Here is a 23,804-nt window from a genome sequence, read left to right as displayed (position 1 = left end):
GAGTAGTATTGACAAATCAGGAGTCAGCAGGCTTTGTTGTCTGCAGAAAAAACAGTCTGTATGGAGAGCAACAGCAGAGGTATTGTAGAACAAGTTCTAGAATTTTGTCTTTGAACTCAGAATTCTGAGAAAAAATTGAACATTCCATGAAGAAGGTCAGACCTTCAAAAGAAACATCAGTGTCTCTAATCCTCTTTCATAGACCTCCATTCAACAAACAAACATTGTAAAGTAGTTTTCTTCTCCTCTTGAGGACAGACCTGACAAAGCTTGACTTTTGACTAATCTGCATCATGATGTTGTTATTTCAGCAAACTTAAGACCCCTTAATAACAAGAACATCACAAGAACATCAGTTTTTGTTTCAGGTTCATACCACCGAAGGAAGCCAGAATGAAGCCTCTGCGGAACTTATTGTTTACAGTGAAACTGAGACTCAGTATTTTCTTTGTTTGGGTTTAAATAGATGATATAATGAGTTAAAAACATGAACAGAGCAACTGGGAAACATAAGCTGTTCACCACAGAGAGATATGAATATAACAGGTACTAACGGTGACGAGAGAATATATGAAAAATAAGATCATGAGTTTAAAACTAACAAGACCGAGAGACAGACACTCTTGTTTGTTTTTATTTCTGATGTTTGTCAGAAATAAAAACAAGGTGTAAAAGGAATCCTGAGTCATGGCTCGGCTAATCGTCTGACATGTTTTGTGTTTTTCAGGCTTTTGTTGTGAAGGTGGAGCGTGAGGGGCTACAAGAAGTGCAGCTGGTTCAGAGGACGTTTGAAGAGTTTCATGAACTTCACAGCAAACTGAGACTCGTCTTCCCTTCATCTAAACTCCCCAGGTACACACACGAACACTGAAATACAGAAAGCAGAGTTGATCGCTTTGACATAATGAAGGATGAAAAATCAAAGGCAAAGTTTATTGTATTCGCTCTTTGTCCCGGCCTCAGTTTCCCAAGCCGATTTGTGATTGGTCGGTCCCGTGGCGAGGCTACAGCTGATAGGAGGAAAGACGAGCTGAACGGATATGTGTGGCATCTGATCCATGCCGCCCCGGAGGTTGCTCAGGTGAGTCAGCTGCACTTTCCATATCACGCACATCACTCTAGACAAAGTCATCAGACTACACTGACAAAGAACCTTCCTCAACTACATCATGACCAGAGTTATGTTAGACAAATGTTGTTTAATGCAATGAAACTATTCAAAATACCAAAGTGAAAGTAACACAAACATGCAAACTGATAAAAGCAGCAGCAGAGCTTAACTCCAGTGTTCTCATTTTCATCTTCCTCTTCCTCATAAAGCTCTCTCTCTGTGAGGATCCTTTCTGTAATGTTGTCAGACTCTTACGCCCAAATTCCACCAGATCCGTCTCCAATCCGTCGAAGCACCGGAGTTGATAGGTTTCTATTCTAGTCAATGTGTTAACTTCCACTGGATCCGCTCTGTTACGTTCCGGCCACGTCTCTGATCAGATTGCCAGAGCCCCCCGGATCACATATGCAAGTCTTCTATTTTTGCCCGATGCCGGAGCACTATGCATCAATCTCAACAGAGCAGATGGAGCGGGACAAGAAGTCCGGCACCAAAACAAAATGAAAACAAAACTTTTTTGTTCCTGTTAGTCATTCAGGGCCAAAAATATGTTTCAAAAGAAGTTTAAAAAAGGCCCTGGGAAAAAAGGCAGCTGAATTCGATCAGAGGTCACCATGCAGTTTAAATTCACACACGTCTTCATCCCTGCAGAACTTGACAGTAAATCCAGCTGACTCTGAACACACAACACACTGCACACATTGCATACATGTTGTGTACGTGTGTGTGTTGTGTTGTGTATGTGCAGCTGCTGTGTCACTCAGGATCAGTGTGTGTCTCACGTTTTGGATCAACTTCTTCAGTTTCATTTTTACTCAGGGATTTCTGAGAAACTTCTTCAGTGAGAGAAGACCTATCACTCTATACACACACACACACACACACACACACACACACACACACACACACACACACACACACACACACACACACACATACACACACACACACACACACACACACACACACACACACACACACACACAAACACACACATTCAGGGTGGGGACAGCTGCTGTATCAGGTCTGTCCAGTTTTAGAAAGTTGGCAGGATGACGGGCTTCTGCTCTCGCTGCAGTTCACAGCTCACTCACACTGCAGCTGAATATCATTTGACACATTATGTCATCTGTAAATATCGTTTTATTCTTATCCTTGTTCATATTTTTAGATAGAGGCACATGTTCACCCTGTTTTACTCTGCACATGTATGTACTCATGTTTATCTCATGAACTTCCTGATGTGGTCGTGATAAACTGACTCATTAAAAGCTGAAACGTCAGAGGTGACTGAAGCTGATATGAGCAAATTTATGACCTCTCGTGTTTGGCTCACTGGTTCTCTGGAGGGTTGTAAATGATCTTAAGTTGTTTCCAAAGAACTCCTTTACTTCACTCATAAAACCTTCAATCCTCCCACTCATCAGACTTTATCAAACAAACCGAGTACAACCTCTTTTCTTGCACTGTTGCATTTATTAACCCCTAAAAACATAATCTTATATTATCAAAGGGAAAATAAGAAGTTCCAGCAATTGATAAATCTCTTAATACTGCTTGGTAAATACCATATACTTAAATCCAAATTTGATAAGTCTCACCCACACTTTTATATTTTTGTCAGTGAATGTAAATACTCCATAAACTCTTTAAAATGTATAAACAACAAAAAAGCTTCACACATTTTAGATTTAATACAAGAATTATGTAAAGAATAAATATTTATCTTATTTCACTGTTTATTAGTTATATTTTTCTACCGTTTTTCATGCATCATATTATTTCATCAAGAATTATAATGTCATGTCTGATGAAGCTCTGTAATTTATTTGATTCTCTTTAAATGCACTGTAATATGTATAATTATACGTATGCAAGTCTCCTATAATATACGTATCGTTATCCAACGTCTTCATTAAAGGTGTCTTTGAAAAAATGTTTTTAATTAAAAAAATAAAATAAAATAATTTCTTACACTACTACTGGGCTGCTAACATTGCAAAACTTTACTACTGGATTATTGCATTCATAGGTAAGGGGGGACCCCTTTGGGTAGACATGGAGCTAAAGGCCGCACTTTTAACATCTCCAATTTCATTTCTGACAGCGCCACTTGCATTAAGCACTAGAAACCAGAATTTAAACTCGAATCTAGTTGTTGAAAATTCAGTAAAAATTTGGTGCCAATTTAGAAAGCACTTTGGTTTCAATAATATAAACAAACTCTCTCCAATAATGTTCAATCATTTATTCAGACCCTCTCAGTTAGACTCAGCCTTCTTGATGTGGCATAGAAATGGCCTGGTTTTCTTTAATGATCTGTTTAACGACAGTGGTTCCTTTCATTTACTTCTCTGTCCCAGCTGTACAATCTGCCAAAATCCCACTACTTTAGGTATCTCCAGGCCCGCAGCTTTATCTCTAAATACTTTGTAAGTTATCCTACACGTCCCCCGGATGACCTAATATATTCAGATCTTAATATTGATCCCTTCAAGAAAAGTTTAATTTCCAAAATAGATAACCTAATCAAGAATGAGACTACTCATTCATGGGATAAAACAAAAACTGCCTGGGAGACAGATATTGAGACATAATTTCAATTATTCCATGACCACTCAATTGAGTATAATATGTGAATTAGAATGTGAGGGGAAAAAAAAAAGTCTATCTAAAAATTTAAAAAATTTGAAAACAGAATAATAAATAAAAGATATAAAAGTTAGAATAATTAAAATGATAACATCTTTTTGTGTCTTTTTTTTGTATCTTACAGTGTGTGTGTGAAATCCTCTGTGCTGAGATGGTTATAAAGAAAGGAAACATTCAACTCTAAATATATAAACTTTGTGTGTTTTGCAGTCTGACCTCGTCTACTCCTTCTTCCACCCGCTGCCCCGAGATGAAAGACCAGGAACTACACCCAGCAAACCAGCAGGTACACACACACACACACACACACACACATGCACGCACGCACACACACAAACACACACACACGCGCACACACACACACACACACACACACACACACACACACACACACACACACACACACACACACACACACACACATTCACACACCCAGTAGTTTATTTTTAGGGGACACATTAGTCAACGTTTTCCAGCGTCAGTGTAAATGTGTTGGTGGTGTTAGCTCAGCTGCTGATCTGCAGCACTTGTATGAGGCAGAGCAATGTAACAGGTTATTAGTGACTGTTTATGGATTTATTTAGAGTTAGCATAGTTGAGAATTTGTAGTGGTAAAGCATGTAAAAATTTTAATTGGATTTTTTTTTATAAACTATTTTAGTTCCATTTTTTGATGAGAAGACACTGACTCTTTAATATAGAATTGTGTGTGGCACACAGATAGTGGGAGGAGTCAGTGGAAGCTAGACTGATTTAGAGTTACACGTTTTTTTACCGTGTCTGTCTGGTGTATTGTTTATAAGATTAGAATTTAGCATCATCTGTAAAATTTTTGGTTTTGTGACAATTTAAGAACACCAAATAATTTTTTTTTGGTTTTTGCATTATACAACGGCTTAGGAGTGGATGATTGCTCTGGATGCAACAGGGAGACATGAGTAGGCCAGGACTTCCAGCTAGCAATGCAGATTTGTCACTAAAAAGAATCAAACCTCAAACGTGTCCTGAAGTTAAAAACCTGCTGATAAAACTCTCAGGCAGGTTTACACAAGGAGGAGTAATTATCCTCATTTTGTCTCTAAGGCGGGGCCAATGAATTCAGCGTCTCTCAAACTCCAATAAACTATGAATCTCTCTCAGATGGAGGCCTCATAGTGCTCCATTTGATATATTAAAGTCTGTTAAAGTTTATCTACTCACCCAAATCCTGCACAAGTACACACCTTACACACACACACCCCCACATGCACACACACAGTCAGGTCTAAAGTCCAGTGTGTTTTTCAGCATCAGCATCAATTTGCACAAAGTGTGTGTCACAGCTGGAGCTCACACTCACTGCTCTTCACTGTCTGTGCGCTCACCGGTTACAACGTCTACGACAATAAACATGAACAATCTTCAAGAGTACAATAATGTACAGCTTCCTCACTGCGTCTGATTAAAGCTGCTTCAATATTTGACGAAACAAACTGTTTTTTGTGTATTTAATGTGGTTGTGTGGTTGTGTGTGTGTGTGTGTGTGTGTGTGTGTGTGTGTGTGTGTGTGTGTGTGTGTGTGTGTGTGTGTGTGTGTGTGTGTGTGTGTGTGTGTGTGTGTGTGTTGCAGAGGTGACATGGACTCCAGTTTCAGGGAAAGAGCTCGGGGAGGTCAAACTGTCCATCTCCTACAAGAACGACAAACTCTTCATCATGGTCATGCACATACGAGGACTGGTCAGTTTGTGTGTGTGTGTGTGTTTAGTGTGTATTCAGACTTGTTGTTCTGTCACTGCTCTGTGACTTCAGTTCACCGTCTGAAATCCTTAAACAGAAGATCTTATTCATTTTATCATGTCATGAACCAAATGTGAATGTTCTCCTGCTGAAACTGAGAGTCTTGTGTTTTCGTCCATGTAGCAGCCCCTGCAGGACGGCACAGACCCGGATCCCTACGTGAAGCTGTACCTCCTCCCGGACCCCCAGAAGACTAGCAAGAGGAAGACCAAGGCGGCACGACGCACCTGTAACCCCACCTACAATGAGATGGTACAAAGTGCACCTCCTGTCTGCCAATCAGAGGCTGTGCTTCATCCCTCTGTTCATTAATGTTCGTCTTTACGCAGACAATGTTCAGCTTTATGTCACAGAAACAGAGAGTGCTGACAGCCTATCAGAACTCTGCAGTTAATCATCAGGGGCTGAGTGAGTGCAGCAGCAGCATCGAGGTGTGCCGATCTGACTGAGAGAAAATTCTACTTTGTGTGATTTCAGACGAACATGCTCCAACCTGCAGATATTTGGATTGGAGAGTGGATAGAAGTGTGTTACTTGCAACACTCAGCGTTCCACAAATGTTCAAATGACTGCGCATGATAAGAGCGGGTGCAGCTTGGTGCATGCTCTGCCAGATCTGGTCAAAGACTCGGTTGTATTTAAGTCCGACATAAGAGATACGACCAACGTAGTTAACACCCAGCTGGTGCACTCGGCCCCCGAGGTTTCAGAACCTGCTTAAAGTAGACTTTAAAAAAACACAGGTCTTTGAATTTTAACTGCTGTTTCCATTTGTTTCAATCTTAAACTGCTACAGTGCAGAGAGAAATATAATAAGCAGGAAATAACAAAGTCAGAGAGGACGAGCTGTTAGCAATAAGAGACAACAACAGAGAAGTCCGTAATACTCAAATGTAAGAGATTAGGATTTAACAATTTCATTTAAAAATTCAAACCTGAAATTTGAAATTGAATCTACTTGATGCTGTGTCACTGAAGACAATCAGTGTTTAGATTTCCTGATTCTGTGAAATGCATCAGAAATGAGGGATCCCCCCCAGAGAGGGCAGCAGGTGTTCTAGAATTCTAAGATCAAAGACAGAATTCCGGAACAGTTCTGTCTTTTGTCTCGGAATTCTGAGAAGAAAAAGAACATCCCGTGAAGAAAGTCACACCTTAAAAAAGATCAGTGTCTCTAATCCTCTTTCATAGACCTCCATTCAACAAACAAACATTGTAGAAGTAGTGTTCTTCTCCTCTTGAGGACAGACCTGACAAAGCTTGACTTTCGTCTTTTGACTAATCTACATCATGATGTTGTTATTTCAGCAAACTCAAGACCCGTTAATTAGAAGAACATCAGTTTCTGTTTCAGGTTCATACCGCTGAAGGAAGCCAGAGTGAAGCCTCTGTGGATCTCACTGTTTACAGTGAAACTGAGACTCACCACAGACAGATTAACAGACTCATTATCGGGGGATGTAATGAACCCAGAAACAAGTGTTTATCATATCTGGAGAGCTGAATTTCTCTTTACTTTCTATTTGAGCACACGCTCACTTCTCATGTTGCGCCTTGGACTGTTTACAATTCAGGGCAAGGCGGGAGGAAGTCTGAGCTGGGACTTGTTTGTCTCTAACTGCTTGCTTCACCGGAAATACAAAATTATCAACCATGATTCCCAGAGTTCCTACATTGTTATCTATATGAGCCACATTGACCCGAGGTTTCAGAGCTGACTCACATATTTGTCTCTGAAACCAAACTCAAAGGTAAAAACAGACAGTTCTTTAAAAAATAATGAAACCACGAGAGACTGTTGTCATGTGAACTCATGAAACTCAGAAATAAGTCTGATTATTTTTGTCTCTTAAACCTTTTTCACTACATTTTCAGCCTCTGAGGTCTTTTATTTTTATTATATTCCTCTGTTTTCCTCTTTTTTACTTTCCTTTCCTCTCTCCCTGCAGCTGGTGTATGAGCGGATCCCCCGGGGGGACTTGGACCAGAGGGTGATCCACCTGCGTGTTCTGGGCGACGGGGCGTTCTGGGAGAACACTCTGCTAGGAGAGACCTTCATTCCTCTGAAGAGGCTGGTCCCGGGTCAGCACTGGGTGGACTGGCACAAGCTGGTTGCTGCCAGCTCTGACTCCGCCCACTGAGTGACAGGGAAGATGAAGTGGTGGAGAAGAAGAAGAGAGCTGGTTCACCAGGACAGAAGAAAAAAAAGGAAAGTCCTTTCAAAGTAAAAGCCATGTGGCTGATCCTTCCTCTGTGTTTGAGGGAGTTTAGGTTTAGAGTCCAGTTAAGAGCTGTGGTTTAACCTCACTGACGACATCAGGATAATATTTCTGTTTATTTTTTGAATGTTTGTTTTATTTTAAACTTGGACAGAAATGTGGAATTCTTAGTAATTTATTGGATTAAATAAAAAAACTAATTTAAGAGGTTTTTGTGAACTAGGCAGATTTATTTACACAATCAGGTCCTTTAGCAAACTTTGTAATAAAATAATTTTAAATTTTAACAAATTAAACTAAATAGTTAGCTCTTATGTTAACTTTGGCTCAAATTAACAAAAAATTGTGGACAAAAAAAATGGAAATATAACATTATTGTAACAGTTTAACTCTGGATGGTCCAGTCTAGTGTCAGCAGGTCTCAGAGTTCATAATTTTAAAGGAGTTTTCTTTTGTGTGAAAATGTTGAAACTGATATGGTTATGAACTGTGGATTCACTCTGATTCAAGCTTTCATTATGAAGAGAAGACAAAAATGAACGAGTTTCCTGTCTAGATTCCCTGTGTTCTGTCTCCTGATGAAGTGACTTCTGTTTTAGGATCATTTCCACTGACCTAAGTTCAGATTTAATTTCTGAAGTTTTTTTCTTGCTGTCGGCTCATTTCTCAGACGTGAACGTTGTAAATGTGAACTCTGGAATCATGTCATTCAAAGAGAGAAGGAAAGGATCAGAAGGTTACATTTAATTTAATTGAGATAACATTTCAATTACTTCACATTTCACAATTCTTCAGCCAGCACCATTGACTGTGTATAAAGATGGACAGCACCTCCTCTTGTACAAAAGTGAAGCCAAATTAACGAGCTGTTGTATAGACGTCACACCCCCTCCTCTAACAAACCCACATTACCTTGTTGCTAAAGCATGGTTGCTCCCTCTGGTGGGTCCAGTCCTTAGTTGGGTCTAGTCCACGACTGAACAGATTAGTGTGTAGGTTTGAAGCAGATACTCACGGTTATGGAAAGTTAAATGACTCTTGTGTTAGTGTTTGTTACGTTTCCTCTCACAGTTCCTCCTCTACTCTGATAATCTGGTGCACACAGCGCTGCAGGAGCCTCATTGGTCAACAGAGCTGTCAATCATGGTGTTGATAATGGAAGACGGTTTAAGCCACTTCATTTTTTTTAAGTCCTACCCTTTTTTTCTCAGAATTGTACCTTCAAGATCAAAGCCGTAATTCTAGAATTCTACCTTTAAGATCAAAGACAACATTCTAAAGTTCTGCCTTTAGATCAAAGACAAAATTATAGAATTCTACCTTTGATCTCAGAATTCCAAGAGAAAAGTCAAAACTCTGAAGAAAAGTTAGATCTAAAAATTTAATCTAATTTGCCCCTCGCTTCTTTCCTACTTTATATCTCTTTTTATAGCATCAAGTAACTAATTCAAAGTAATCTAATCAGAAACATGAACACTGTGACATAAAGCAGCATGATAAGAACTAACTATAATGACAGAAACCATGTTTGACAAACATTTATTTGACCTGTATTTGGATTTTAGAGTTTGACCCATGTCCCATCTGTTAACATGGAGGAGGCAGGGTTTATGAGTCAGTAGGGGGACCCCCATATGCTCTGGCTTCACTTTGAGGAGGAGCTTTTAACCCATCCATCATTTTATCCAGCTGCATTCCGGGAAATAGAAGCTTTTATCTGCTGAAGGAAAAGTAAGAAGCACATTTACGACTCAGACGTCATTTCACATTTTCCTCAGTTTTTTAATTCAAATGATGTTTTTAAATTTCTTTGAAGCAGTCAGAAATGATCAATCAGTGTGAATCGTTTTTAAGGATTTTCCTGGATTTTGAAGCTGCATTGAAAGATTTCCAAGAAACATATTTTGCAGCTTTATGTGAGCTGAAAATAAAACCTGTGGTCGGTTTGTGATGGTTTGTGCTGTGATGCAAACAAACGGGCCTTGTTGAGTTTTCGGCGCAAACCAACGGTGACTATAAGAGTTTAAACTTTGTGAGCTGCAGTGTTTCTGTGTACAGAGCTTTAGCCTAAATGTTGCTAATAGAGAGTAGCTGAAGGGAAGCAAGTGTACAGAGCGGAGGCGGTATGCAGGATATTTTTATAGTGAGGGTGTGTGGATTTGATTTTCTATCTGTGGTGCATGAGAGCTTCTTACAGCCTGCAGGAGGCGCTGCTGCTCACTTTGCCTTCCAGCTCTTTGCCGCACTCTGACTTCTGTTCCGACATTTCATTCCTGTTTCTTTTTATTTTATTCTCTTTGTGCGTGAATTTTGTACTTTTTGAGAAAGACTTTGTGGTCGTTTTTAATCTGCCTCTGTGGGTTTCTAAAGACCCAGGCTGCAGTGATTACTGAAGGGGACAGAGTGATTTCCTGCAGGTTGTTTCTGCGCTGTAGACAAAGAGAGGGGCTAAAACTGCAGGAAACAAACTCGTCCATCTGATCCACTCAACACTCTTCTCCCAAACGTCAAACATGTCTAAAAATGCTAAAACAAACTCAGATTGATCTCAAGTCTGTGAAAACAAGAGGTGTAAATGTTTGCTGAGTAGTTCCTGATTCAGCATGGAATTTTTTTGAGACGCAGTGTAGAAAAAGAAGAAATCATTTCATCCAGTGCACACAGTTCTCCTCAACCTGAATGAAAAATATTAAACTTGTGTATTTAAAGACCTCACTGCCATCTGTCTTTCAAACTGCAGTTTTTTGATGAGTTTGGTGAAATCTGAAGCGATGATTCCGCTGCAGTCTAAACAAAAACTTGAAATCAATCATGTTGATCTGACGGAGGAGAGGGTTGTTCAGAGAGGGTGGAGGAGTTTGAGCCCCGGGAAGAGAATGTAAGTTCAAAATGAACTGAACCTTTATGTACTGTACATACTGACCTTCATGAAAATGTGATTCTGACCAACCGCTCTGACTTACAGGCTCTTATTAACGTGTAACTTTCATTTTGAAACATGTTTTGTATTATTTGCACTACAAAATAAACTTGAACTGAAAAACAAACTCTTTATGGTCCTGATATTTCTCCTTCTTTCTTCTCTTCCCTCCTCTCACACCTTCCCTGTGATTTAAACACATCAGTCTTTTAGATGCAGCACATTTTGCTCAGTGTCTGTACTTTTACTTTTATAAGATCTCAAAGTCATTTCTTCACAGTTAGTTAGAGACACATTAAATAGAAGTTTAAAATTGCTGTATGCTGCTTTAATGAAAAAGACGATCTGCGTGCTTCTTTCAGAGTTTTAAGCCTCCCAAAAAGCTCATTGTTGCTGTTTTTTGTGATTCAGCAGTTTTTGGACCTGTAGTTGGTTTGTATTCATATATAACTTAAATTACTAAATGTTATTCTACTGAGCTGATAAGTTGATATTTTTTATATAAAGACTTTACACTCAAAATGTCAAACATTGGCAAGTCAAGCAAAAACACTATCCGATAGTCACTGCCAACTATTTGCTGATTATTCAAATGTAGCCCCACCCCTCCTGCAGACATAAGGAGAGAGAGACTGCAAAGTTGTTTTAGACTTGCTAGTTAGAAATGATATATGTATGGATACTATCTAGATATTCTACTTTTACCTCTATAGTTTGCACTTAACCTCATCCTTTGTTTATTTTCTCCCCCTGGTGCCATCATGTCCAAAAGAAACCATGCTAAAGTGCCCTCTTGGATTTCAATGTAGTAGATAAAACATAAAAAAAATTGCCTTCTCTGGTGCTCTTTCAGCAGAAAGTGCATGAAAAAGTGCCCTCTGGCTGCTCCTAAAATGTAAAAAAGGGGCCTCAACTGTATAAAATACTGCCCCTCCAGGAAGTTCAATGTAAAAAGAGTGCCCTCTGGATGCCCTTGCAGTTATTTATGGTACGGTATGTAATGTTAATTTTGTAATATAATCAATAAAATAGAAATAAATTAATTATTTTGTGTTTTCCTTTTTCATAATTCAATTTCCCCTAAACTTGGTCACATAATTATTCACCATTCATGGAGGAAATTAAGTGTTAGATAATAACATTTTTCTGGGGGAGGACCCAGGTTTGAAAGGAGGTGCCTTTTTTTTGTTTTCACCCCTAGCCCTCAAACAGTCTGAGGACGCCACTGCCCAGAACTCTTTGGAGCAAACATTTCACATGCCCTACAACCAGGCAGGCAGCTGTACCAGACTACAAGCAGAGGTTTGTCAAAGAAACGTGATAAATAGATTTTAAGATGAGATAAAAGTGACATGAACTATTGATCTTTTCATCATTAAACATTTATTCAAATAATCAAAAATCATGTAAAATCCCTGGCATATACCATGAATAGTAAAAGTGTATATGAAAATAAAAATTGTGTTCATTAATATATCAAATATAGTCATATAATACATAATGTACATGTTATCAATAATTAGAAATATAATAATAGGGACTTAAAATGTATTATTGTAAATTAAAACTTTAATCCAAGAGGATTATGATTTTATTCTCATTTATTGTCAAAATCTTAGATGTTTCTCTTCTTCTGTCTCCCTAACTCTCTTGTACACCACCCTTAGTCATCATACGTTGTATTTAGGTATTTCTATTCAAACAAACTCTCTCAAAAATGCTAAACTTGAAGACATATTTTCCAGATAAAAATGTTTCAGGTTATTTAAAGTAAATCACAAAGTAGTTTCTCTTGAAAGTTAAGTTAATATACTTCACTTGTCGACAGGGGCGTCGCCAAGAATTCTGGGACCCCTGAATAGATATCTCAGTGGGCCCCATCACCACAGCCAACCCTACAAAATATAACATTGCTGCTATAATACTGCTTTATTTGCATTAAACAAAAATATATGCTTAAAACTATCAGGGTAAACCGACTCAAATCTAAAGCTACATATCAATATTATTTATTTTACAATTTCTCCAAATGTAACTGCACAATATTGACACTTCAGACAGTCCGCCTCTTTAAACAAGATTATTTGAAGTCAAGTGACTTGTTGAATGATAAAAAAGGGGTGTTATTTGGTATAATCTAACCTCATGAAGTAAAATTAAACTCTAAAAACTACAGTTTACTTTCAATCAGATTCAGCCACACTTGATGCTATGAAAATATGACTATTACCCACTTTAGGCATGAGAAGCACATCTCATAGAGCCGACTAGATCAATCTAGTCGAAAGGAAGGGACTCCCCTTTTTTCCAGAAAGGATTTCTGAATCAGAATCAGCTTTATTTGCCAGGTATGCTTGAACACACAAGGAATTTGTTTTGGTAAACTGTGCTCTCTTTGTACAAAGGCATAAGAATAAGGCATACAAAAAAATAAAAAAGAACATAAATAAATGTAAAAGAACAACAAATAGGCATGACTAATATGTACAGGCTAAACATAATATGATAATAGTGCAGTGGTGAGTAGTGCAGAGGTAGTTTTACATTAAAAAAAGTACATGTAGATGATAGTTAAATAATAAAATAAATACAAATATGTGAATTCTGCTTGGAGAATTGTTACATTGTATATCTACATGATTATTTACAGAGTATTTACTGTTATTTTGAATGTATGTTTATTTATTCAGACAATTTTAGTTATCTTATTGCAGTTATAACAAAAGAAAAGAGTAGCAGAAAACACATTTTATTTCAGGCCCATTAAGGGCCCCCCTCCCTACTTGGGCCCTAGGTAGTCAGTCCCACTTTTCCCCCCACTACGACGCCCCTGCCTCTCCACAAAACACCCAGAGCTCCTCTTGATTAAACTCATCTAAGTGTATTTTAAAGACAGTCTGGTTGGATTGAACCTGCAGCCTGGACCACAGCACTGGGTCTCAGTCAGGTAGGGACCGTGTGGGAAGCTGGTGCTGATTAACACGTGGCAGCGTCCAGGTTTTGCACTCCGAGACCTTGTCCCCACTTTTGATTATGCAACTGGAGTGTCAGGGCGCACGTGGAGCTGTCACACACTCCCTGGGGTCCGGTAACACTTTGACGCTCCCTGCACGAGGATTCTGCGTGAAGTGAGACTCGACTAATTGTCCGCGGTCCCTGAACTTTCTGATGAAATCTCTGAATGCAGCTAAAGACGGACAGACGGAAGAGACACGACGGTTGAAATAACTCTACAGAGGGGGAACTGACTCGGTATTACAGCTGGTAGGAGATTAAGCAGGCTGAACTCGGCAAAGTACTCGACTCATCGTGTCGTGAAGAAGGAGGATTTATAATCTACCGTCGAGCTCATATCACTAATGCTAAGCTAACTGGCTATCATCACCGGTTGGTTTGAAGCCGAAGGAGACCGAGCAGCTGCCGCCTTTTTACCCACTCTAAAACCTCTCAACATGGCTCATCTCTCCACCTCACGACTAGACTTTACCTCGCACCGGAATTCAAGTGTGTTTGGTGTGTGTCTGCTCTCCAGCCCCGTCGCCGTTTTTACCAAATTCTCCACCAGAAAGAAGTCCAACCACCACTCCCAGCAGCGCGCCGGGGTCAGGGATGATGTTTCATGGGTTCCCTCTGGTTCTGATGGTGGGTTTGTGGCCCAGGCAGAATAAAGAAGATGTTTATTGAAAGGACTTGTTGAAATGGAAAGTGCTCATATGTGCTCCTGTTAGGCCGGGCTGCAGCCTCCTTTAGTTTGACAGCTGTCAGATCAGCAGATATACTGACATATATTCATCACCGCTGCTCAGGTTACTTCAGATAACACATATTTTGCACTTTTAAATTGATTTAAAATGTTTAGAAGTATGAGCGGTGAGGGACATTTAACAAGCGGGAAGGGCTCGCCTTCTCCAGCCGGGCATGGAGTCACCTCCCCCGGCCTCGACAGTCAGGAAAGCTCGTGGATCGGCCTGCTGTCGGTGGTTTCAAGGCCTGCGATGTCATTTCTGCAAAAGTATCTTCCGGGTCGATCCCGAAACATGGCCTTGCCTGACAACGTAGCAGGGTGGATGAGCGGGGAGTTAAAATCAAGCTTTGTTGATGAAGGAAGAGAGTTTTTAAGACAGCTGGACGACATGATGCCGCAGCACCCGGCTCCTCACCTGACCTACCTGCAGTGTCAGCACCACGGAGCCTCCGGCCTGCTGGAGCCCTCAGGCGGAGAGACTCTGCCGTGGCTGACTTCAGATTCTCTGCGGGAAATAGGGATTCATAGCACGGAGGAACTAGACTTTAATCTGTGCCAGCAGACTCAGGTTGGATATCTATCCTCTGTTGGGACTTTTCTCAGTCTGAGCTCGGTGTCTTCTCAGGAAATCAAACCCTCCGTGGGGAAGGACTGGGTGAAGGAGGCGGTCAACTCCTCAGCAAAGAGCAGTGGAGGTAAAAGTAGGACGTGGTGGGGCAGCTTTTGGGGAGGTGAGGAGAGCTTACAGAAGGGACTGTTGTCAGATTTGTCCCGGGTCAAGGAGAGGACAGCGACAGGCCGGCTTTGTTCACAACAACCAGAGGCTGAGATAAATGCCCCTGCTGCAGGAACAACCACTGTGTTTGTCCAGAGTGACATAAGGGGCCAGACGCAGGGAGAACACACTGGACCGGCCGACCACAAAGACCAGCCGGCCAACAATGGAGGCCTTCACACAGCCCAGAATACAGAGACATCCACACCTGACCAGCATCTCAGCATATGTAACCACCTGAGCAGATCAGGAGCCGCCACCGCCTGCAGTGAGGTGGCAGTTCTCACCCCTGATCAGGACAATGGTTACTCCAGCCTGGAGGAGGAACACTTCCAGGTGTGCCACATGTCCGCTGCGGAAACCCTGAGTGAAGGGACACCACAGCAGGAGCCTGAAACCAGATCCGCCATCAAGACTGACATGGAGGAAGAGACTTCCGAGGAAGGAGATTCTACATCAGGACAAGCTGACAAGAAAGAGGGGACGAAGAGCAACAAGGAAAACCAGGATGCAGCAGCTGAGGAGGTTCAGTCTGCGGAGGCGGCGGCCCTCCCTAACCCACAGTGCCAGAACAAGGCCATCGCCTTCATCATGGGCTGCCCCTGCAGCGACGAGGACAGCAGCCAGTCTGAAGGGGAGTCCAGTGATGAGGATGATGAAGATGATGATGGCTTTGACAGCGAGGGCTCATCTGATCTGTCTGACTCCTCAGATGAAGACGACGATGCAGACTCAGACAGTGAGGCGGACTCTGAGGCGGAGCGGCTTTGGACCTCCCTTTGCCAAAACTCTGACCCATACAACCCTCAGAACTTCACTGCCCGCCTGCAGACCCGCAGCACCCCACCCAGGGCCATCCCCACCTCCACGCCTCCCTCTTCTGCCCAGTCCACCCCAGCCTCCTCCCCTGACCTCACCTTGCTCCCGGCATCCTCCCTTGCCACCTCCTCTCCCCTCGGTTCCTCCCCTCCCTCTGGAAACGAATCCTGGGACGACTCCACCTCGGCCAGCGATGCGGACGAAGCGGAGAGCCTCCGTCTGTGGAGCTCCTTCAGCTGCTCTGCAGACCCCTACAGCCCCTTTAACTTCCAGGCCTCCGTCAGGACTCGAGAGCCTGTAGTGGCAGGGCCCCGGGTCAGGGCCAAGGCCAAAAAGGCCTCCCAGACTCCCTCTTGTTCCACCTCTCCACCTGAGTACAGGAAGGAGGAGGCCGAGGAGAGGCTAGATAGTGGCTTCTCTGAACCCTGCACCTCCAGCAGCACCCGCACCTGCAGCACCAGAAAGAAGGTAAGTTTGTGTCTGTCCTGGACACTGTCAGCATGTGTGTCTGTTTCTCTGAGTATGAAGCTTTGCTGTAGAGTTATAGTCAAAGTTAGGAAACTTCTCCACCTACAGGCCTGCAGTCAAACCTACAATTACACCATCAAGGCTTCACACATCCACCATTCATTTCCAGAAGCATTACATGATGTCTGAAAACAAGAAACACAGGTTTCTTTGTACAGATAATTCTGATTATAATTAACTATTTTAATTTATATTGGTCACAATTATCTCAGAGGGAGTCTGTGTACGTGGTCTAAATCTTTCCAACAGAGGGCACGTTGAACTTTTAATCATTAAAAACCCAAACAGAGGAGAGATACTTAAAGTCTATTTGAACAGTGATAGTTTTCTTTGCCTTTTAAACACTGTTTGAGGTCTTTTATTTGAAACACGGCCTCTATATTTGGGGCATTTTGTTTTACTGCGTCTCTCCGCGTGATGGAACATGATGACTGGAAGTGAAACTCAGAGCAGGTTTTCATCATGACTCAGGACAGGGTTACAGTGACTTTAGAGTCCCTGCTGGTTTATGAGTCCTGATTCAGTCTGAACCCTCTGAGCCCGTCTCCGCTCTGATTTGGATCGAGTGTTGACGATCAGTTTTTGGCTTCAGACGTGAAGATTTAAATGAGACATGAGAACAAAGCAGACTGAAAATCAGAACAGGACAGACATAGTTTAAAGAGGTGAGGATAAACCTGAGCACGAGTCTGACCCGTTGAGGATCTCTTTCTTTAAACAACTTTTTTTAAACAGCGACAATTTTTGGAGACAAAAGAAATCCTGAACAACTTTGAGGTCATTTTTGAGCTGTAGTCAAAATAGACTTATTTTAAGATTTTACACTAAATTGACTTCAGGACATGCTTTTCATAACGCTTCAATTTCAAAGGTATTTGGATTACAAGTTTTCCATTATGAGAGGCACAGCTAACTTGATTGACAGGCAGGAGCACTTTAGCTGTTGGCGAGGAGGCTCAGAGCCCGCCTCTTTACATCACAATCACTCAACAGTAGTTAGGTTAACTTCAGCGTTTTCAATATGGCTCCCGCCGACGATTGGCTTCAAAACAACGCTTGAGAAACAGACGAGTGTCCACCGTCACGTCACCCATCTGTTTCTGAAGCACTTTTTAGAGGCCAATCGTCGCAGCAGCCATATTGCTGCTGTCGAGCGATTGTGACATAAAGAGGCGGGCTTTGAGCCTCCTAGCCAACAGCTACAGTGTTCCCGCCTGCCAATCAAGTCAGCTGTGCCTCTCATTGGAAGACTCGTAATCTCAATATCTTCGAAATTGCAGCATTAGAAAAAAACTCACCCCCTTTCAGTGTGTGCCAATCGAGACATGAGCTATCCAGACCACACTTGTCTTTTGTACCAGACTGTAAACATTTTTATTTCTGCTGTAAAGATCCTCTTTTTTTAATGGGTGTGTATGTGGTTTCCGGTACTTCCAGAGCCAGCCTCAAGCGGACACTCGAGAAACTGCAGTTTTTATCGCTTCCGCATTGGACTCATATTTTTAGACCAGAGGTTGCCGCTTGCTCACAATACAAAATTTCTATTCCAACATATTAAAACACAGGGCGGTCACATGACCCGGATTTTCTTCCTCCTGGATGATTGAGCAGAGATTTTTCAGATTCTTCACAACAAGAAAATAACGTCTGGTTTTGTTAGTGTCACCTTTATTATTCGTCACGGCAGCGCTCGCTCTCAAAGTTTTATCTCTTAATATTTGACTCTCCTCTGCTGAAGCTTCAGGAGCGACCGCAAACAACATGTGGAGCGGAGTTCGATGTGATTACAAGACTTTAAAGAGGAAGAAAAATCAATATATTGTCTTGAAAACAAACACCAGGATACATTGATGTTTTGATATTTATACACAGCCCTAGCCATCGTTTGCTCAGCTGTGGTTGATCCAGACAGGCTGAGAGAGACAAACATTTATAAGTTACCTTAAGCTTTGTTTTCCTACATGTAATGTTTTATAAAACATCACTTTAATCAGCTCATATTGTTAAACAGAGAGTATGTGCCTCTGCTAAATATCTGTTGTTATTTAGTTTGGCAGTTATTTATAAGGGAAGTTCTGCTGAGGAGGGTTGATTATAAAGCTTATTGTCAGCAGGAAGTTAAACAGTATCTTAGATATTCAGGATGGAGGGATTTGTTTGAATTATTGGAGATATGAAAAGGTGCACAGAGGCTCACAGCAGTGTGACTTCTGTGTCTCAAAATGTAACAAAGGGCTGAAACTTAGCTCAACATGTGGTCCGCTTACCTCCACACATGCTCAGGCTTATGGTTAATATTTTAAAACCACCTTAAAGTTACGTCAGTTATGTTTTTATTTATAGAAGTCTTTAAAAATCAGAGAAGTAAAGCTTTCAGGTTCAGTGTGCCTGCTGCTCTGCTCTGTCTCTCTGTGAGGCAGGATTTTCTCTTCCTCAAGTAGAGCTGGGCGATATTGAAAATGATGTTATCACGATAAAATATTTCATATCAGTCGTTATCAATAATTATCACGATAAATTTTGAATCATTATTTCATTTAAATTTAAAGGCATATTTTTGCTCCTGAGTGAAAGTTGAAGATGGTTTGTTATCTTGTATCTGGATTTAGTTTTCTGATAAGCTTCTTGAATCATCATTTCTTACGGTGCTAACTGGAAGCAGGTGTTTTGTGTACGATGAGAATTTTGTGGAGTTTTAGTTTGTAGATTATTTTCTTCTGTGTCGCTGTCGCTCGTTTCAGCTGTGTGTTCATCTAATGCAGTGTTAATTTCGTCAACGAAATTATGAATGTAAATGTTCGTCAACGAAAACGAGACTATGACGAGCTAAAGTGCATCACTGATAATAAAAACTCAGACGAAAATATGTTTTGATTTTGATGACGAGACGAAAAACATTAGTGGAGGATCGTCGGACATTCAAAAATCCATGTTTCCCCCGCTGTGCGTCTTATCTTTAAAGATAAAAGTTATGTGGACAGGCGCAGTGTTAGCTTGGTCACTACCTGCAGCAGGTGTACAGTGTGAACCAGCTCTCCCTACCTCCATGCCAAGACACAACCAGGGGACGTCTGTTTAATATTTAATGTTTGCCGTTGTTGCCGCTCTCACCTTTAAAAAGCTCCGCGTCTACAGCTTGATTTAATCCAGTTTGGTGAAACATCAGACACATTTAGTAAGTTTTGATCAACTCCTAGTCAACAAAGATGCAGATTCGTTTCAGAGTGCCGTGAACTGACAGACTGTCCAGTGCCTCTGTCGCTGCGAGGTGCATTCAAGGGCCGCCGTAAATGTGCAATACAACTCTTTCATGGCATTTTTCTGTGAATCAAGAGAATCAAAATACAGTCACAGTGGTCACATGAGTTCTAACACTTGGTAGAACCCTGATACCAATATCTGATCAACTACATGAATTATTTAAAGAGTGAAGATGTTTCTGCAAAAATCAAAGACAAGAATGTGACTAAAACTAGACTAAAACTATAAAGGGCTGAAAACACTAAAATGTGACTAAAACAAACAGGCATTTTTCATCTGAAGACTAAGACTAAATCTAAAATAGCTGCCAAAATTAACACTGATCTAATGTTGGGTGGCAAGTAGTGTTTAAGGCTCATTGGCGCCCCTCTTTCCAGTGCTTGGGGGGTGTAATTACAGGTTTATTTATATCTAAGTTTTATTGAACATTTGTCATATTTATATTGAGAAAAATGATGTCACAATCTGAAGTATGTGACCTGAAAGACTGATCCTGATCCAGCCAGAGTGTTTACACTGCAAACAAATCCAGAGTCTGCTCTGATATGGACCAGACAGCTTCACCGGGTTCAGTGTTCAGTCTTTAGCGGCTTAGCTTTAGATCAAGGGGAGTTGAAATCAGTCGACAGCGCTCACTCAGGACTCTTCTTCTCTTCTTCCTGTCAGGTCCGTTTCTGTGACGATGTGGAGGAGTTCTTTGCGAGCTGCAGTGAGGAGGAGGAGGAGGACCGCCGCGGCCCGTGGGAGGAGCTGGCCCGGGACCGCTGCAGATTCCTGCGGCGCTGTCAGGAGGTGGAGCAGAGCATCGCCTTCTGCCTGCAGCCGCAGCACCGCAGCTTGGTGTACCGACGCCTCACCGTCCTGTACGTCCAAGACGCCTAAGTAAGACCCACCAGTCAGTCCTCTAAAGTTGTGACGCATGAGGAGGATTGGCGTGTCCTCTGCGGTCCATCCAGGACGAATGAGGACATAAACTCTGTCCTCTAGAGTCCTGCACCTACAGGAAAGATGAATCCACCCTGTTTGTCTGTGATGCATGAGGAGGATCGGGCTGTCCCCTTTATCCTGTGTAAGGATCATCACCTAGTTTGACATGTCACAGTGAGAGCGGCTGCACGTGTTTAGAGACACAGAGACAGCAGATGGACCGACTGAGAGCTGCTGAACTCTTTATTCACTGACCGCCTCTATGACAGGGTTCAACCTCACGTTTGAGTCCTTCGTTTGTTTCTACCGCTTCGTCTTTTCTGACGCAGTTGACTCATCAAACAGAATCAGGGTCGCTTCACAGCAGACTCGCACACAAGCAGAGGAAGGGCTGAATCACTGTGAGGAGCGCGTTCGTGTGGAAATGTCAGCGTGTTTTTATTTCCAGGGAAAAAAAAGATGTCTAAACCTGTCTGCAGCTTCTTATCAGTGTCACCTCAGCTCATCATCACTTCATATTTTACTTTCTGTGCCAAAGGTTTCGTCCCGGACTCAGAAACAAGCTGCTTTTTTTCATCCTGCAAGACAGTCCAGAGAACTCCCAGGAGTCAGAAGACGATTAAAAGAAAGATGTTTGAATAAATACAGGTGCTTCTTTCACTTCCTCTGGGCTTCGTGCTCCGGTTTATGATTCAAAGTTTGTTTCATTTATTTAAACTTGTGGATGAAAGCAGCAGCTTCTTTCTCTCGTCCCCCTCGTGTTAAAGAATCAAACAGTACACAGAATAAGTTCATGTCTGTTAAATGATGATCTCAGTATTTCTTCTTGTTGCAGAAAAAGTTTCACCTTTAAAGCCAAAGATTGCTCGAGTTGGAGCGAAGACGTGAAGTGTTTGAATCTGATTTGGATGAATTTCTCTCCTAAAGGTAGAAAAGTGTCCTCCACCTGCTCGCTCACGACTAAACACTATCACTGAAAATCAATAATCAGCAGTGTTCTGATCTGCTCATAAGCTTGTGTTAAAGCCAAACTTCCCAAACACAGAGCATCACTTCGTCCTGAAGAGGTTTCAACTGTCCCGACTTTTTTTAAGAGTATAAAAAGTGTTCAGTGTGACGCTCAGAGGAGACAGATTTATGAAAAACAGATAAGTTAAAATGTTCTGAAACTGAGAAATGATCATTTTGAAAAAGAGCCAGGACTGAAACATGCAACTTATTCCACCCCCAGCCGCTCTGTGCTCCCTCCTTTCTCTCCTGCTGAAAGACACTGAATCCAAACTTAAGGTGGTAAATACAACTTAGTAAAAACAGGTTTAATCCAGAAAGATACATTGTTTTCTGCTGAATCAGATTTTTGTCTTGTTTATAAAATGAGGAGAAATGGAGAGGGAAGATCGGCAAACCTTTTAAAAATGAACAAAAAAGCGTCCTAAATAAAGAGCGACAGATTATTGATTATCAGATTTATCTTATTAATAATACAAACTGACTACAAAGGTTCCCAGTGTGGAGATAAATGATCCATCAGCAGAGAGAAGGAACAAAATAAAAGTCCAAATGAAGTCCTCTCTTGTGTTCGTACCAAGTATTCATATATCAGTGTTCAGATTAAATCAAAACATTTGATTAGAGGTTTGTCGACTCATAAAACATTGTGATTCTTTTGATTTAAAGTGTGTAAAATGACAGTCTAAATTAAAAAATATTCGGCAAACAAAATTTCTGGATGAATCTGTTTCAATCCTGGGCCACATTTTGACATATTTTGGGTGAAAATGACTCTCGAGTACAGGAAGCTGAAGAAACGAAAGCTTCAATCAATCGAGGCAGAGGTAGACCAGCGACTCCTGTGGACTCACTGTTTCTGTTAATGGAGTTTGGTGGCTTTGATCAGAGGGGTGTAACATCTGTTTCAGGTTTAAAAAAAACTGTCTGTTTTCATCTGAACTCGTTTTTGTGCACATTTTCGTCACAAAAATACAGATTTAGCTCCAAACTCCTGTTAAACAGCCTAGAGGATTCAACGTAACACATTTAAAGTGACAGATAAAGTAAACCAACAACTCCTACTTTCTGAGGTAAAACTCCTTTCTGTAATGTTGTCAGACTCTTATACAACCTGGAAAACTGGAAACAGTGGACACGCTTTGATCCATCAAGGATTATGTCACAGCCTGTTTACCTGCTGCAGGAGGAAGATCTTTACCAGAGCAGCTCCTAAACTTTTGGTACGCGTAAGTCAGAGACACCATGAATATGTTAAAAAAGGGGGGCCCAGGTTAATAGAACATCAAAATCTGTAGCGAGAAGTAAGAAGGTCTCCATGTAGACTGAAGGTGTTCAATTACTGCAGTGTTAAATTAACTTCAGCCATGTCTCTGTCGTCTCATCTTTTCATCTAATCACTAGAATAAGGAGGCAGCACTGAAACCTCCCCGTCTGCAGGTCTGTTAGACGCCAGCAGGAGGAGAGATGGATAAATCTTTGGTCATATTTTAATCATAAATGCTTATTTTTCTAAAGCATCTTCTGTTTGGTGGCTGGCTTGTTCTGCTTCACTTCATCACAAAAAAGAAGTTTGACAATTAAATATTAAATCAATATTTAATAACCACACTCTGAGTCCTTTGCTTCTTCTTTGTCTCCACAGATCGGCAGCTGTAAGTCTCTGTCTCCTGTGTCCTCACACATGGAGAACTCAGTTTGTGGATTCAAATATGTTTTATTAGCAGGAGTCTGTTTTTAAATAACTCTGAACACTGTTAAACTGTAACCCTCACCCTCACCCAGCAGGTGTCTCCCTTCACTCAATCTAAAGACAGCGCTTCAGGCTTATATATGACCGGATGAAGACTCCATCACCCAGACGTTCCAAACTTCCTATTCGGTACGTTTCTCATGCGCTCCATGAAGTTGTACAGTTTGTGATACGCAGGGTTTTGAGTTCATACACTTAAGACATTTAAATACTTTAATTTACCTGCTTGATACCAGCTTTAATGGGATACGCCCCCGAAAACAAGCTCATAATATGAAGGTTACTTTCACCTAAACTTACAAGTGAGAAA

General features: G+C 41.3%; 2 protein-coding genes across 2 annotated transcripts in view; both read left to right on the top strand.

Moving 5' to 3' along the window:
* The window catches only part of pik3c2b (phosphatidylinositol-4-phosphate 3-kinase, catalytic subunit type 2 beta), a 46,355-nt gene extending 35,550 nt beyond the window's left edge, over positions 1 to 10,805 (top strand). Inside the window, exons 28-33 of the mRNA XM_034686808.1 lie at positions 728 to 852; positions 964 to 1,081; positions 3,974 to 4,049; positions 5,373 to 5,479; positions 5,663 to 5,791; positions 7,489 to 10,805. Of these exons, the coding sequence (XP_034542699.1) occupies positions 728 to 852; positions 964 to 1,081; positions 3,974 to 4,049; positions 5,373 to 5,479; positions 5,663 to 5,791; positions 7,489 to 7,680 (747 nt within the window). The 3' untranslated portion in view covers positions 7,681 to 10,805. The remainder of the gene's footprint in view (positions 1 to 727; positions 853 to 963; positions 1,082 to 3,973; positions 4,050 to 5,372; positions 5,480 to 5,662; positions 5,792 to 7,488) is intronic.
* A 2,679-nt stretch (positions 10,806 to 13,484) lies between these two features.
* LOC117821437 (protein phosphatase 1 regulatory subunit 15B) lies at positions 13,485 to 23,352 on the top strand. The gene is made up of 2 exons (XM_034695698.1): positions 13,485 to 16,485; positions 20,473 to 23,352. Exons 1-2 carry the CDS (start codon positions 14,530 to 14,532, stop codon positions 20,686 to 20,688), a joined length of 2,172 nt encoding a protein of 723 aa, XP_034551589.1. The 5' UTR covers positions 13,485 to 14,529; the 3' UTR covers positions 20,689 to 23,352.
* Positions 23,353 to 23,804: the final 452 nt, after the last annotated feature.

Source organism: Notolabrus celidotus, chromosome 1 (genome assembly GCF_009762535.1).
Source record: "Notolabrus celidotus isolate fNotCel1 chromosome 1, fNotCel1.pri, whole genome shotgun sequence".
Classification (NCBI taxonomy): Eukaryota; Metazoa; Chordata; class Actinopteri; order Labriformes; family Labridae; genus Notolabrus; species Notolabrus celidotus.
This window is presented reverse-complemented; position numbering and strand designations above follow the sequence as displayed.

Excerpts from the sequence above, each read along its gene's own strand:
- LOC117821437 (XM_034695698.1), top strand. The coding sequence starts at position 14,530 with ATGTTTAGAAGTATGAGCGGTGAGGGACATTTAACAAGCGGGAAGGGC. Across the intron at positions 16,486-20,472 it reads CCTGCAGCACCAGAAAGAAG|GTCCGTTTCTGTGACGATGT; the intron begins GTAAGTTTGTGT and ends TCTTCCTGTCAG.